Raw genomic sequence first — 15,713 nt, 5'->3', positions numbered from 1 at the left:
ATGTGTTTAGTTAGTTAGGAGGTACTCAGAGTGTGAGTGACTTGACAGTTATTTCTGTTATTGATTAGTTAGAATTAACCAGATGAATACTTTCTGAACTACGGGTTTCTCTCGTGAATCCTGCGTTTGTGTTTCAGGTGATCAGTGTGAAGGACTTGCAGCTGGTCAGTCAGTTGCACGCGAGTGAAGAGGCGTGGCACAAAACGGCACAGAACTGCAGCATTTATATAAACGCTAAGGTAACACTTAAAGGTTGAATGGACGATTTTTTTAGCCCAAATCTAAGTCTTATTTCCTCGTGGCGTGAACTGCCGATTAGTCCTGCCACGCATCAATCATAAAACGCACCTATCGCTCACCTGCAGCCGCGTCAGGCTCGTCCCCACGTTTCCGCGTGTCTAAGCGCATTGATCTATCATAATATAGTTCCCTCAGTGTACGGGACAAAATGAAGACGGAGAAAGACTGTTTGAGCTGACTCAGGAGAAGACGGAAATCTACGGGAGACGAGAGATGCAATGCGATCCGTAATAAACAAACGCATGTGTGTGTTGCATCAGTCCGCACGAGGGAGTGCGCATGCGCACTTCCGCCTGAGTCCGCAAATCGACGAAAAATTGTCCATTGCGCCTTTAACGCTGTTGTAGAGGAGATGTTTACTGCCATCATGTGAGAAGAGGCAAAGTATTCGTCTTAGTCTTGTACTTTTATTTGGTTTCAAATCTCGACCGTTCCCAGCACGGTATGGCCCACTCTCGACTGTTCCCAGCACAGTACGGCCCACTCTGGACTGTTCCCAGCACAGTACGGCCCACTCTAGACCGTTCCCAGCACAGTACGGCCCACTCTCGATTGTTCCCAGTACAATACGGCCCACTCTCAACTGTTCCCAGTACAATACGGCCCACTCTCAACTGTTCCCATTACAGTACAGCCCACTCTCGACTGTTCCCAGCACAATATGACCCACTCTTGACTGTTCCCAGCACAGTATGGCCTACTCTCGACTGTTCCCAGCACAGTACGGCCCACTCTCGACTGTTCCCAGCACAGTATGACCCACTCTTGACTGTTCCCAGCACGGTATGGCCTACTCTCGTCTGTTCCCAGCACAGTACGGCCCACTCTTTGTTCAGTGGTTTGAGCTCCGTCCCGCTGACAGTGTTTGTGTGGCAGGACTCGGAGGACCTGAAGTCTCTCTCGGACATGGCGGAGCTCTGGAGGGAGGATCTGAGGAGCTTCACGTCTCGGCTGAAGAGGAGAGACCGGGCTCAGTGTGAGGTCATCTGCCCCATTCAGCCGGGCATCGCCAAGTGGTTGTCCTTCTGCTCCACTCAGCGACAGTAAGGCCTGTGTTCACGCCGTGTTTACGCCGTGTTTACTCTGGCTTTAGGTGCATTGTTTGTGTTGCAATGTATTATTTGAGTTTGTAAAGAAGTATATAGACCGTAGTGGTCCAAAGTCCAATTACCCAAGTAACAATAAAAGTATCTGGGGAAACTATGTCTTAAGTAACTGTAAAAGTAACATCTGATTTATGATCAAAGTTGATGTGATTAAACCGACAAAACATACAGTATTATGCAAAATGTAAAATTAAAACCCTGTTCTCACTTTGACCCAGCTTCATTCACACTGGTTAGAAATTCCTCTCTCCCCGAGCCTCAAAAACTCTTCGTTCTGAATCCCCTGGACGTTTTCTCCATCTGTCACGTTGCTCTGAGAATCTTCTGCCGTCAAATCACGATCAGTACAACTGCACGCTGAGACCAGGACGTCCGATGCTTTATGCCAAATCTCAGTTACTCTAGCAGCTCCCAAGGCTACGACAAACCAATATTGTTTTTAGCTTTTTTTTTCTTCTTCTAGCACATGAAATGCCAAAGTTAAGATATTAAATAGCACGTTTAAGACCAATAACAATATGAATAACGCACAATAGTTGTCCTTTTAAATATTGAACAAAATGTCAAACGTGAAAGAAGAAACGAGAAGTCGAAAAGAGGAGAGAAAGAGGAGGTGCGTGAGGTCAGCTCCTGCTCCAGAACTTATCTTCGTTTATTTCACTGTGAGGGGTGTGTCCTTGAGGGGCATGTCCTTGTGTATGATAATGAGACGTCCCTTCTGAAGTCACGCCTCCTCCTGTGAGCCGGTGTGGTGGGAGAGAATCTGCCCCTGGACCAGTCGATTACAAGTTCAGACCTCAGAGGAGACCGCCGCTGGTACTCTGGGGATTTTAGCTACAGCGAGTTTGGACAATAAAGAAACAGATACTTATCAATAAAACATTGATTTAATCCATCCAAAACACATGTGCATGAACATGTTCCTCAATATTATACAGCCCCTTTCATTATAGGTGTTTTTGTGTCCACAAGTTCTTGATATGATGGTATTTCCTGCTTGTTTAGTGCAACTTTTTGACCATAACTGTTATTTTGTGTCGTAGGAATAATGTTCAAAAATGTCCAAGAACGGCAGTGGAGGAAATAAACGCAGATTTTAAAACGTGGTCCAAGGTAAAGTGGATACATGTTTTTGCACAGTTTTCCCCGTTCGTCGTCCACAGTGTTTGTCTTCACTCTCAGGTCGCGGCGCTTCAGACCGAGTGTTTCCACGGCGATGCGGTGCTCGCTCACACAGAGGCTCTGGAGAAGCTGGTGACAGTTCGAGATGGATGGCTGAGCTTGAGCCTTCAGCTGCTTCAGAGACACTCCAGTCCAGACAGAGCTCCTTCTCAGCTCTACCAGACATTCACCGAGCTGCAGAGCCTCCTGTCCGAGCTCCACGCCCAGCTCGGCGACCACATCACTGGGGAAAACGGTAACGGCAAAAATGTATTATACTGTATGACTTTTATTATCTTAAGAGTATAAGCAAGACTTTTATCAGTGACATTTAACACTAAACGTTGCTGCAACCTTCTTGCTGTGAGGCGATAGTGCCTAACGTAGGACTCTGTTAGACCTCTGCTGTAAAAAGACCCAAGCTCAGCCTCAAATACTTTAGAAACAGCGATTTACATCAACATTTAGTAGAAAGAAAACAGGGTTAAAAGTCAGTTATTCTTTTTACAGCTATTTAAGGTGTTTACTATAATTTTTCTTTTTTTAAATCCCCTAAAATGCTGAATAAATGAAACAGGTCCATTTTACATTCCTGTTCAAAACTGCACTCTTCATAGTGATGAGCCCCGCCTCTTCATAGTGATAAGCCCCGCCTCTTCATAGTGATAAGCCCCGCCTCTTCATAGTGATAAGCCCCGCCTCTTCATAGCGATAAGCCCCGCCTCTTCATAGTGATAAGCCCCGCCTCTTCATAGTGAAAAGCCCCGCCTCTTCATAGCGATAAGCCCCGCCTCTTCATAGTTATAAGCCCTACCTCTTCATAGTGATAAGCCCCGCCTCTTCATAGCGATAAGCCCCGCCTCTTCATAGTGATAAGCCCCGCCTCTTCATAGTGAAAAGCCCCGCCTCTTCATAGCAATAAGCCCCGCCTCTTCATAGTTATAAGCCCTACCTCTTCATAGTGATAAGCCCCGTCTCTTCATAGTGATAAGCCCCGCCTCTTCATAGCGATAAGCCCCGCCTCTTCATAGTTATAAGCCCCGCCTCTTCATAGTGATAAGCCCCGCCTCTTCATAGTGATATGCCCCGCCTCTTCATAGTGATAAACCCGACCTCTTCATAGTGATAAGCCCCTCCTCTTCATAGTGATATGCCGCGCCTCTTTATAGTGATAAGCCCCGCCTCTTCAGTATTGCGTGTGTTTCAGGAGTATTGTATGTGTTTCAGGAGTATTGTATGTGTTTCAGGAGTATTGTCTTGTGTTTCAGGAGTATTGTGTGATGTGTCTCAGGAGTATTGTGTTGTGTTTCAGGAGTATTGTGTGATGTGTTTCACGAGTATTGTGTGATGTGTTTCACGAGTATTGTGTTGCGTTTCAGGAGTATTGTGTGATGTGTTTCAGGAGTATTGTGTGATGTGTTTCAGGAGTATTGTGTGATGTGTTTCAGGAGTATTGTGTTGCGTTTCATGAGTATTGTGTTGCGTTTCAGGAGTATTGTGTGATGTGTTTCAGGAGTATTGTGTGATGTGTTTCAGGAGTATTGTGTGTTGCGTTTCAGGAGTATTGTGTGTTGCGTTTCAGGAGTATTGTGTGATGTGTTTCAGGAGTATTGTGTGTTGTGTTTCAGGAATATTGTGTGATGTGTTTCAGGAGTATAGTATGTGTTTCAGGAGTATTGTGTGTGTTTCAGGAGTATTGCGTGTGTTTCAGGAGTATTGTGTTGTGTTTCAGGAATATTGCGTGTGTTTCAGGAGTATTTTGTTGTGTTTCAGGAGTATTGCGTGTTGTGTTTCAGGAATATTGTGTGATGTGTTTCAGGAGTATAGTATGTGTTTCAGGAGTATTGTGTGTGTTTCAGGAGTATTGCGTGTGTTTCAGGAGTATTGTGTTGTGTTTCAGGAATATTGCGTGTGTTTCAGGAGTATTTTGTTGTGTTTCAGGAGTATCGTGTGTGTTTCAGGAGTATTGCGTGTGTTTCAGGAGTATTGTGTTGTGTTTCAGGAGTATTGTGTGTGTGTGTTTCAGGAGTATTGTGTGTGTGTGTTTCAGGAGTATTGCTTGTGTTTCAGGAGTATTGTATGTGTTTCAGGTGTTTCAGGAGTATTGTGTGTGTTTTTCAGGAGCATTGTCTTGTGTTTCAGGAGTATTGCATATGTTTCAGGAGTATTGTGTTTGTTTCAGGAGTAGTGTGTGTGTGTTTCAGGAGTATTGTGTGTGTTTCAGGAGGATTGTGTTGTGTTTCAGGAGTATTGTGTTTGTTTCAGGAGTATAGTATGTGTTTCAGGAGTACTATGTGTGTTTCAGTAGTATTGCGTGTTTCAGGAGTATTGTGTTGTGTTTCAGGAGTATTGTGTTGTGTTTCAGGAGTATTGTGTGTGGTTCAGGAGTATTGTGTTGTGTTTCAGGAGTATAGTATGTGTTTCAGGAGTATTTTGTGTTGGGTTTCAGGAGTATTGTGTGTGTTTCAGGAGTATTGCGTGTGTTTCAGGAGTATTGTGTTGTGTTTCAGGAATATTGCGTGTGTTTCAGGAGTATTGTGTTGTGTTTCAGGAGTATTGTGTGTGTGTGTTTCAGGAGTATTGTGTTGTGTTCCAGGAGTATTGTGTGTGTTTCAGGAGTATTGCGTGTGTTTCAGGAGTATTGTGTTGTGTTTCAGGAGTATTGTGTGTGTGTGTTTCAGGAGTATTGTGTGTGTGTGTGTTTCAGGAGTATTGCTTGTGTTTCAGGAGTATTGTATGTGTTTCAGGTGTTTCAGGAGTATTGTGTGTGTTTTTCAGGAGTATTGTCTTGTGTTTCAGGAGTATTGCATATGTTTCAGGAGTATTGTGTTGTGTTTCAGGAGTATTGTGTTTGTTTCAGGAGTATAGTATGTGTTTCAGGAGTATTATGTGTGTTTCAGGAGTATTGCGTGTGTTTCAGGAGTATTGTGTTGTGTTTCAGGAGTATTGTGTGTGGTTCAGGAGTATTGTGTTGTGTTTCAGGAGTATAGTATGTGTTTCAGGAGTATTTTGTGTTGTGTTTCAAGAGTATTGTGTGTGTTTCAGCAGTATTGCGTGTGTTTCAGGAGTATTGTGTTGTGTTTCAGGAGTATTGTATGTATTTCAGGAGTACAGTATTGCGTGTGTTTCAGGAGTATTGTGTGTCTTTCAGGAGTATTGTGTTGTGTTTCAGGAGTATTGCGTGTGTTTCAGGAGTATTGTGTGTGTTTCTGGAGTATTGTCTTGTGTTTCAGGAGTATTGCGTGTGTTTCAGGAGTATTGTGTTGTGTTTCAGGAGTATTGCGTGTGTTTCAGGAGTATTGTGTTGTCTTTCAGGAGTATTGCATGTGCTTCAGGAGTATTGCGTGTGTTTCACGAGTATTTTCTTGTGTTTAAGGAGTGCACACCCAGCTGCAGTCGCTGTCGGACTCCATAGGGCCGTGGTTGGTTAAAGTGTCCGAGCTGAAGGAGCAGCTTCACAAAGCCCTGGACCTGGACCATCTGGAGAAGTCCCTCACCGTTTGGCAGAGTCTGGTGGAGAACATTCTGCAGCTCATTTTAGGAGCTGAAACCGAGGAGCAGGTCCACGAGCCTGGGCTGTAGTGAGTATGAGGTCCACACACTTGTATTTTATGTGAAGAACCTGTTGATCTCGTAGTTTACGCCCCAAACATGTCCAGAACCTTCAGAGTTTGAATTCTGAAAAATTCTGCAAAAAAAAAGCTCAATACATTTGAAAATGAGAAATTAAAAAAAGTTATAGTTTTGCGCTTTTTGAAAAGCCCAAACAATTCAGGGAAAAACTCCAGAACAGACGAGTTATACCGTATTTTCTGGACTATAACTCACCGGCCTCGCTAACTTCAATTTGGCAAGCGGGTTAACGTACGTGTACATATTAATCCATAACGTTATTGACACACAGGTAGAGAAGACGCGGATAGACTGTTTAGCCAATCAGAATGCAGAACACAATGCACGAGACCGCGAAAAGTGAACCGCGTTATAGCGAGAGATCACTGTATAAGTATAAATATAAATATAAGTATAAGTCGCTCCCTGGCCAAAACTATGAAAAAAGGTGCAACATAGTCCAGGAAATACGCTACTTGCTTCAAATGTAGCTGTTTGCATGACATTTATTTTTCTTTCCCCCCCAAATTATATAAAACACGAAAAACAGAACAAAACCAGATTAAAAACAATAGTCATGAGCTATTCAATAAAAAGAGAGACATTAAAACACACACAAACCAAAACTTATAGTCCGGAAAATACGGTAATGCATAGAGCTCAGGTGGAATCCATCTTGATGCTCATTTTAACCGCACACGTTCAGTGCCTGACGTCTTTTTGCGCAGCACGGAGACAAACGAGGTCGCGCACAGAGTCAAAGTCTTTGTGGAAACTCTCTGCAGCTTCATCGACGGCGAGAACCAGAGCGTCAGCCGCGAGGTGAGCCACAAACTGAAAACGATTACTACGAACTATAAATATCTGTCTGAAAAAGCTGTCTGAAAAAGCTGTTCCAAAGGGTTTGTGAGCAGATCAAGCAACACGTTAAAGTCAGTTCATGTTTCAAACGCTGAACTGAGATTTAAAACTGCCTGGGACATAAAGCTCCTGCAGTGGAAACAATAGATGGATACTTTTGTACATTTGGCAGCAGGAAAAAAGCCGTCACAAAGAAACGGATGACACAGGATGAACTGACTCAAATAACATTAAGGATGTAGACAATGGACATGTTCACTTAGCATACATGTTTAAAATAATAGTGATAATTACAAATAGAACTGCAACTCGACTAAAAACAGTGATCATTTTTTTGATTAGTCGACTTGTCAAACGATTATTTCTATAGCACATCAAAACTTTTTATTATACTCAATCTCAAGAAGGAGACCGTGGGTTTGATTCCTGGGCCAGACCAACATCACGTCCCAAACAGGAACAAGCGGTAGAAAAATGAATGACTCGTTTCTAGACGTTGTTGCTGTGCTCGTTTATGAAAGAAAGGGCAAGAATCAAAACAGTTAAAATGAATCAAATGTTTAATCCCTGTCAGTACAATCCCGTACAATTCTAATACAGAGATAACAGAGCGCTTACCATCTGTCCCTATCGAATGTGATCGGCAACTTACGCAGGCACTCCGAACTGCGCCCTTTCCCTGGGCACTCGTATATTTTATAACATTTCAATATAGGGCATAATATAAAAGGTGACGCCTCTTTGGTCTTCTCCTCTGTACTTCTCCAGTTTCGCACAGAGATGTCCTTGAGCTCGTCTACAGCTTCCTTATCTAGGAACGTGGTCTGTGTGAGGCCCCTTCACAGTTTCAGCACACTTGGAATGACTAAGTTTAATACAATCTAGCAAAGTTAATATATGTGGTATTCCCTTCATTAGAGAATGTTTAGTCTGGATTAAAGAGCCTATGACAGGTTTTTACGGTTTCCCAATTTTAACTTTATTTTGTGTGTTTATACCTGTTGTACATATAAGTTATAGTTTTACTCCAATCGAGCAGGTATTTGTGGAGAAAACTTTGAAAAATCTGTAGAAAATGACAGGAAGCGACATCACTCCAGGGACACTCATTCCAGTCAAAGTTTATGCAGAATTTACACAAAGAAACAACTTTTTTGACTCTCTAAACTTTTATTCAACAAAATAAAGTCGCTGTCATATATTTTTATTTGTCAAATTAAAAAATAAAATTACATTAGATGAGTTTTGGCCCAGTGTTTGCTGGGTCATTTCCTAGTGTGATGTCATCAATTACAAACAGGAAGTGAAATTATAAACCTAAAAAAATTGCTGTTCTGGATAATATTTTTATAGGTTTTTTTAGCAACATTTAAAATATATTCATTTGAACTGCATTTTAGTTCAATGAGTCGTCCAACCTGTAGGGGGCGCTTTAAAGTGTGTCATGAAAATCAGTACTATGATAAAGCCAAGGTCTCACACTCTATGTTTTCAGAGTGTGTTTTGTCCAAAGAACAAGTAAGATTATCAAAACACAAATATGATTATTTGATTAATCACTGCAGCTCGAATAACAAACAAAAGACAATGGTTTGACCCCGTTTCAAGGGCCCATTTCCTTCTGTCTCAGATCACGGGGGTCCACGGGGCCCGCACTCGCTGGATGCTGGACCTGCTCCTGGTCCTGGTGCCGGACTTGGACGGTCACAGAGAGAACCGACCCGGACGCTCGCACGGGTCCCGCAGCTCGGTCCCGCAGCTGGAGGACGACGCGGCGCTTCTGTCGCAGAGGGTCGAGCGCCTTTCCATAGACGTGACCAGGCAATGACCCGCTCCACATTCACAAACACATGACGTTAGTGTGTCGTTAGTGTCGTCAGTGTCACACAAACAGACGTTTGTCATTTAAATATGTAGAAATGCAGAGGTCTGAAACTTCTGTAGTTAATTTAAGAAACATTTAACGCGCCCCCTACAGGTCGCACGACTCATTGAACTGAAACAAAGTTAAAATAAATATGTTTTGAAATTTGTTAAAAAATATTATCCAGAATAGTGCATTTCTTAGGTTTGTTATTTCACTTCCTGTTTGTAATTCATGACATCACAGTAGGAAATTATCCAGCAAACACAGGGCCAAAACTCATCTAATGTCACAATTTATTTATTTGACAAATAAAAATACAATACAAATTAAAATGAGCGACTTTATTAAGTTGAATTAATGTTTAGAGTCAAAAACGTTGTTTCTTTTTTGTAAATTCTGCATAAACTTTGACTGAAATGAGTTTCCCTGGTGTGATGTCACTTCCTGTCATTTTCTACAGATTTTTCAACGTTTTCTCCACAAATACCTGCTCGATTGGTGTAAAACTATAGAGAGTGTCTACAGAGCCGCGGCACGCGGCCGAAACTGCTGTGCTATTTGACCGCGCCGGGTTAGACCGCGCCGGGTTAGACCGCGCCGGGTTAGGGTTAAGGTTAGGGTTAGCCATGAGACTATATGGCGGTGCCGCGGCTCCTGAAACTGCTGGGTTATTTGACCGCGCCGCGGCTCTGCAGCCACAGCCAAAACTATAATGTAAATGTACAACAGGTATAAACACACCAAATAAAGTCAAAATTAGAAAATCATAAAAACCTGTCATAGGCACTTTAACATTTCATCATCATTCATCTATAATTAAGATATTTTGTGTGTAAAATGGCAAAAATTGCGCACATTTTTCGACATATAAATCTAAAAATGTGTTGCGTCTGGTTTGAATTTCTTACTGTTTGTTGAGAAAGAAAACTGACTAAAAAACTAACAAATATAAAACAGTAAAAACCACAATGTAATGAAAAGTAATAGGAAACAACACTATAAAACTCAAAGTTATTGTTATTATGGGTAATTCTTTTACCCTAAAATATAATCTAGTGCGGCTGAAATAGAAAACCAATAATGTTCTTTATTTTATTTTTTTAAATAGTAAAACAATAGTCAAATAAGTTAATTAATAAGAAAAAACAGCCCTTGAATTCTGAACATATGCAAAAATGTATAAAAAAATTCAAATGCAAAAAAGATCAATAAATGGGAAAATGGGAAATTAAAAGTAAAACAACAGTTAAATACGTTTTTTTTTTTTTTTTTTTTTTTTAAAGCCTTTACATTAAAATATTCTGAATTGGGTAATATTTTTAATTGTGTGTTTTTCTTCTAATTATGGACAGAACTTGTGAGCTGATTTACGAAGAGCAGGTTCTGCGCAGCCCGACGCAGCAGGAAGAGGCGGAGCAGGAAGTGACGGAGAGTCGAAAGCTGGAGGTAAACGCCGCGTCCCTGAGGAACACCCTTAAACCGCCATAAACGTGTCACAAACGCGTGGCTTTTGTCTGTTTCTAGGAGGAGCGCTCTGATTGGGTGGACACGTCTAAAATCCTCCTGGTTGGTCTGAACATGCCTCGTTTAGAGACTCTGACCGCAGCCCAGCCAGAGGACATGCCCCCTCCGGTGAGCGCTTCGTACAGATTATGAATTATTTACAATTATCATCCTTTTAATCGATGCGTAACTGTTGCTCATTCTCCAGTTAAGAAAAATAAAGATGTCGTCACGTTTTATTTAAGCTTCGGCCTTTGTTTACATCGTCGTTCGAGGGAAAACGAGGCGAGACGTTTGGCCTTATCTGAAATATAATATAATAACAGATTACGTTTTAGTGAAATGAGTAGTTTAACCTGCAATACAGTGTTTCAAATAGTGTTTGTTAAAAAAATAAGGTTTGATGGAATTCTGGTTGTGTGACACTTTTATTCAGTTTTCTTTGTTTTGTTTTTCAGATTAAGGACGAGATGGCTGACCGAGAGCCCGAGGTAACGTTTCTGTGAACTACTCGTTTTGACTTAATTTGGTGTATTTATACTTGTACATATAAATTATAGTTTTACTCCAATCAAGCAGGTATTTGTGGAGAAAATTTTGAAAAATCTGTAGACACCAGGGACAGGAAGTGACATCACTCCAGGGACACTCCAGGGACACTCCAGGGACACTCATAAAGAAAGTGACATCACAACAGGGACACGCATACAGGAAGTGACATCACAACAGGGACACGCATACAGGAAGTGACATAACACCAGGGACACTCATACAGAAAGTGACATCACAACAGGGACACTCATATAGGAAGTGACATCACACCAGGGACACTCATTCCAGTCAAAGTTTTTGCAGAATTTACACAAAGAAACAACTTTTTTGACTCTCTAAACATTATTTCAACAAAATAAAGTTGCTTTAAAAAATTGTGACATCAGATGAGTTTGGCCAAGTGTTTGCTGGGTAATTTCCTAGTGTGATGTCATCTATTACAAACAGGAATTGAAATTACAAACCTAAGAAATGCTAGCAAAATTTTAGATGTATTTACCTTTGCTACATTTTGGTTCAGTGCATTTTCCACAAGACAAAAGAAGAACGCTTGACATTAACTGCAGTGCTCGTCCTTGTCCAGCAGAGAGCGCTGTCGCCTCGCAGTCCAGTGGTGCAGATGATTTCCAGCAACAGAAGAATCACTCGGAACAAACTGGGACAGAGCCAGGTCCAGCTCTCCGGGGTCGGACACTCTTTGTTTCAAGTCTATATCAAATACTTTTGAGTTGATATGAAATACTTTTGAGTTTATATTAAACACTTTTTAGTTTATTTGAAATACTTAAGAATACTTTGTCAGAGCGAGGAACAGGCGGAGGCCCCGGTCACTGAAGAGGCACAGAAGGCGTTCACTGACCTCAGCATCGTGGGATTATTACAACAAGAGCTACTGTAAGTGTTAATGATATAATGCGTTTTTAAGTCGTTAGCCCAAAAACCCTGAACACTGAACGCCGCTGTGACCTGAACCCTGAACGCCGCTGTTACCTGAACACTGAACCCTGAACACCGTTGTGACCTGACACACTGAACGCCGCTGTGACCGGACACACTGAACCCTGAATGCCGCTGTGACCTGACACACTGGCACACTGAACGCCGCTGTGACTTGACATACTGAACCCTGAACGTCGCTGTGACCTGACACACTGAACGCCGCTGTGACTTGACATACTGAACCCTGAACACCGCTGTGACCTGACACACTGAACGCCGCTGTGACTTGACACGCTGAACGCCGCTGTGACCTGACACACTGAACCTACTGAACGCCGCTGTGACCTGACACACTGAACCCTGAATGCCGCTGTGACCTGACACACTGACACACTGAACGCCGCTGTGACTTGACATACTGAACCCTGAACGCCGCTGTGACCTGACACATTGAACGCTGCTGTGACCTGACACGCTGAACGCCGCTGTGACCTGACACACTGAACCTACTGAACGCCGCTGTGACCTGACACACTGAACCCTGAACGCCGGTGTGACCTGACACACTGAACCCTGAACGCCGCTGTGACCTGACATACTGAACCCTGAACGCTGCTGTGACCTGACACACTGAACCCTGAACGCCGCTGTGACCTGACACACTGAACCCTGAACGCCGCTGTGACCTGACACACTGAACCCTGAACAACCGCAGCGTGTGTTTCAGAGACTCGGAGGAGCAGGTCCAGAGCGCTGAGCGGCGAGCGCAGGAGGCCGAAGAGGCGCTGCAGACGGCACTGCAGAAGATCCTCGACCTGGAGAGACGACTGCAGGGCCGGTCCCGTCTGGAGTCGCCGGGGCCCGAGGGTGAGTGCCCAGCGGTGAAGATAAGATGAGCCTTTATTTGTCCCACAATAGGGAAATTCCAGTGTTGCAACACAAAGTAGGTACAGAAGTAAATAACGAATAATATTATATATATATATATATATTATATATATATATATTATTCGTTATTTACTATTACTATTTACTTATAATAATAATAATAATAATAATAATAATAATAATAATAATAATAATAATAATAATAATAATAATAATAAAACAGCAACTTATTAACTCTTATAAAATAAACTCTAATACTATATAATAATGACAATAGTGACACTTATTTACAGCTGTTATATGGACAGAGAATATTGCACCAATATGATTGACATTATGTCAAAGTATTGCACATGATTATGTCAGTATTGCACATGGGTATGACAGTATTGCACATGATTATGTCAGTATTGCACATGGGTATGACAGTGTTTGTTGTAGAGTCTGACAGCAGCAGAAGGAAAGACCTGTAAAACGTCTCCTTCACACACCGAGGGTGGATCAGTCTGTCACTGAAGCTGGTCTCCAGAGCGGACAGAGTGTCCTGCAGGGGGTGGCACTTATGGTCCAGTATAGATGTGAGTTTAGCCAGGACCCTTCTGTCCCCCACCTCCTGCACCGAGTCCAGAGCACAGCCCAGTCCAGCTTCTTCCTCTCCCTCTCTGTGATGCTGCTGCTCCAGCAGACCACACCGTACAGGAGCTGATGCCACCACAGAGTCGTTGAAGGTCTTCAGGAGTGGCCCTGTCACTCCAAAAGACCTGAGTCTCCTCAGGAGGTAGAGCCGACTCTGGCTTTTCCTGTACAGTGCGTCTGTGTTATGAGTCCAGTCCAGTTTGTGGTTCAGATGAACACCCAGGTACTTGTATGAGTCCACTCTCTCAATGTCCCTTCCCTGTATGTTCACTGGTGAGGGGGCAGTGGAGTGGTGTCTGCGGAAGTCCACCACCATCTCCTTGGTCTTTCCCACGTTGATGAGGAGTTAGTACCACTGACACCAGTCCACAAAGTCCTGCGCCAGTCCTCTGTACTCCACATCATCGTCGTCCGTGATGAGTCCGATGATGGCAGAGTCGTCAGAGAACTTCTGCAGGACACAGCTTTCCGTGTATTGTCTGAAGTCTGCAGTGTAGAGGGTGAAGAGAAATGGTGCGAGGACGGTGCCCTGGGGTGCCCCCACACTGCAGGTTCCCCACACTGCAGGTTCGAGTGTCAGACACACAGTCCCGGGCTCTCAAAAACTGGGGTCGGTCTGTGAGGTAGTCCAGGATCCACTCTGCCAGGTCGTACTCCACACCAGCCGTCTCCAGCTTGTCCCTCAGGAGCAGTTGCTGATGGTGTTGGAGGCGCTGGAGAGATCAAAGAACAGACTCCTCGCAGCGCTGCCAGGCTTCTCCAGGTGAGAGAGAGAGCGCGGTGCAGCAGAGAGATGACGGCGTCCTCCACTCTGATGCCAGGCCAGTATGCAAACTGCAGCGGGTCCATGGCTGGGCTCACGGTGGAGAGGAGGTGGTCCAGGACCAGCCGTTCCAGTGTCTTCATCAGATGGGACGTGAGAGCCACTGGCCTGAAGCTGTTGAGGTCTTTGGTGCGCGGTGTCTTGGGCACTGGTGGGTCCAGGTGGAGTGGGGAGCTGATGGGCCGTAGCAGAAGTGTGAAGAGGAACAGGTGTGGGCCGTTGTCCAGCTGTGGAAGAGAGAGCATGCAGCTGTGCAGGGGGACGGGTGGGTGATTGATCAAATCTCAGGAAGTAAGAATTGAGTTCACCCACTGTAGGTCCCCCTCCGTCTGGACAGGGGGGACTTTGAAGCCCGAAATGGTTTTCAGGCTCCTCCACACTCCTTGAATGTTCTTCTGCTGGAGCTGGTCCTCCATCTTCCGCTTGTAGCTGGCTTCCACCTGCCTGATCTTCCTCCTCTGCTTCTTCTGCACAGTCCTCAGCTCCTCCTTGTTCCCTGAACCTGAAAGCTCTCTTCTTCTCCTTCAGCAGAGCCTTCAGTTCACGGTTAATCCACGGCTTGTTGTTTGGAAAACACCGCACCGTCTGGGAGGGTACATAGTTTTCAAAACAGAAGTTGATGTAGTCTGTGATGCACTCTGTGTTTGTGTTGATGTCCTCCCCATGTTGGTCATAAAGCTCAGTCCAGACAGTGGTGCTGAAGCAGTCCCTCAGAGCCTCCTCACTCTCAGCTGACCACCTCCTCACCACAAGGGAGACCACAGGCTGCCTGTGCACGACGGGTTCATACACAGGTCGCAGATGTACAACATTGTGGTCCGAGCTGCCCAGGGGAGGCAGGGGGGTGTTGGCAAAGAACAAGTCCAGTGTTTTATTGTCTCAGGTGGGGCAGGTAGGTGTATGTTGGCAGAACAGATGAGGGAGAAATGTGGTTGAAGTCAAGGCCTCTGGTGACTGCATTAATGACACGTGTAGGGCTACCCAGTTACCAGAATTGCTTGGGTTTTCACATAGAGCATGGCTGTACTTCAGCTTGTAAACTCCCCCTGCTCCTCTCCACCCAGCAGACACGTCCACTGACTGGAGCTCACATCTCTCATAAGTAAATCCTCTTTCGAGCATAAGCAAGTGTCCAACCACAATGATGGCATCACCGGGACTTGTGCTGTGGGCTCCATGATTGAGGAGTTCAAGAGAAAGAGAAGTTTGACCATCTTCTGCTTCTCTGCATACCATGGGCTCCCAACTGGGGACGACCTGCTGCAGCTGGGTTCATTGTGATATCAATGCTGTTTGCTGAGTCTGACCAGCAGCATTGTTAGGCGTCTGCTCAGTGGAGGCAGTGCATGAAACAGCAACAACATGTCCAGCAGTATGACACAGATCAAATCTTCAGACACAATACTGCAAGACAATCGAGTGTACATCGTCTGAAATAGGTTCTGTGCCTTTTAGGGACATGCTG

The 15,713-nt window shown here is 44.1% G+C and overlaps 1 protein-coding gene across 1 annotated transcript in view; it reads left to right on the top strand.

Annotated features, from left to right (window-relative positions):
* Nucleotides 1-15,713, top strand: part of axdnd1 (axonemal dynein light chain domain containing 1) — a 49,667-nt gene that overhangs the window by 13,163 nt on the left and 20,791 nt on the right. The window contains exons 13-23 of the mRNA XM_072438033.1: nucleotides 138-239; nucleotides 1,177-1,343; nucleotides 2,450-2,519; nucleotides 2,589-2,823; nucleotides 5,944-6,148; nucleotides 6,908-7,001; nucleotides 8,671-8,862; nucleotides 10,869-10,901; nucleotides 11,549-11,647; nucleotides 11,765-11,856; nucleotides 12,629-12,768. Coding sequence (XP_072294134.1) covers nucleotides 138-239; nucleotides 1,177-1,343; nucleotides 2,450-2,519; nucleotides 2,589-2,823; nucleotides 5,944-6,148; nucleotides 6,908-7,001; nucleotides 8,671-8,862; nucleotides 10,869-10,901; nucleotides 11,549-11,647; nucleotides 11,765-11,856; nucleotides 12,629-12,768 — 1,429 coding nt within the window. The remainder of the gene's footprint in view (nucleotides 1-137; nucleotides 240-1,176; nucleotides 1,344-2,449; nucleotides 2,520-2,588; nucleotides 2,824-5,943; nucleotides 6,149-6,907; nucleotides 7,002-8,670; nucleotides 8,863-10,868; nucleotides 10,902-11,548; nucleotides 11,648-11,764; nucleotides 11,857-12,628; nucleotides 12,769-15,713) is intronic.

Source organism: Eucyclogobius newberryi, unplaced genomic scaffold, assembly GCF_026437365.1.
Source record: "Eucyclogobius newberryi isolate DKJ021-1_F unplaced genomic scaffold, fEucNew1.0.hap1 SCAF_9, whole genome shotgun sequence".
NCBI classification, from domain to species: Eukaryota; Metazoa; Chordata; class Actinopteri; order Gobiiformes; family Gobiidae; genus Eucyclogobius; species Eucyclogobius newberryi.
This window is presented reverse-complemented; position numbering and strand designations above follow the sequence as displayed.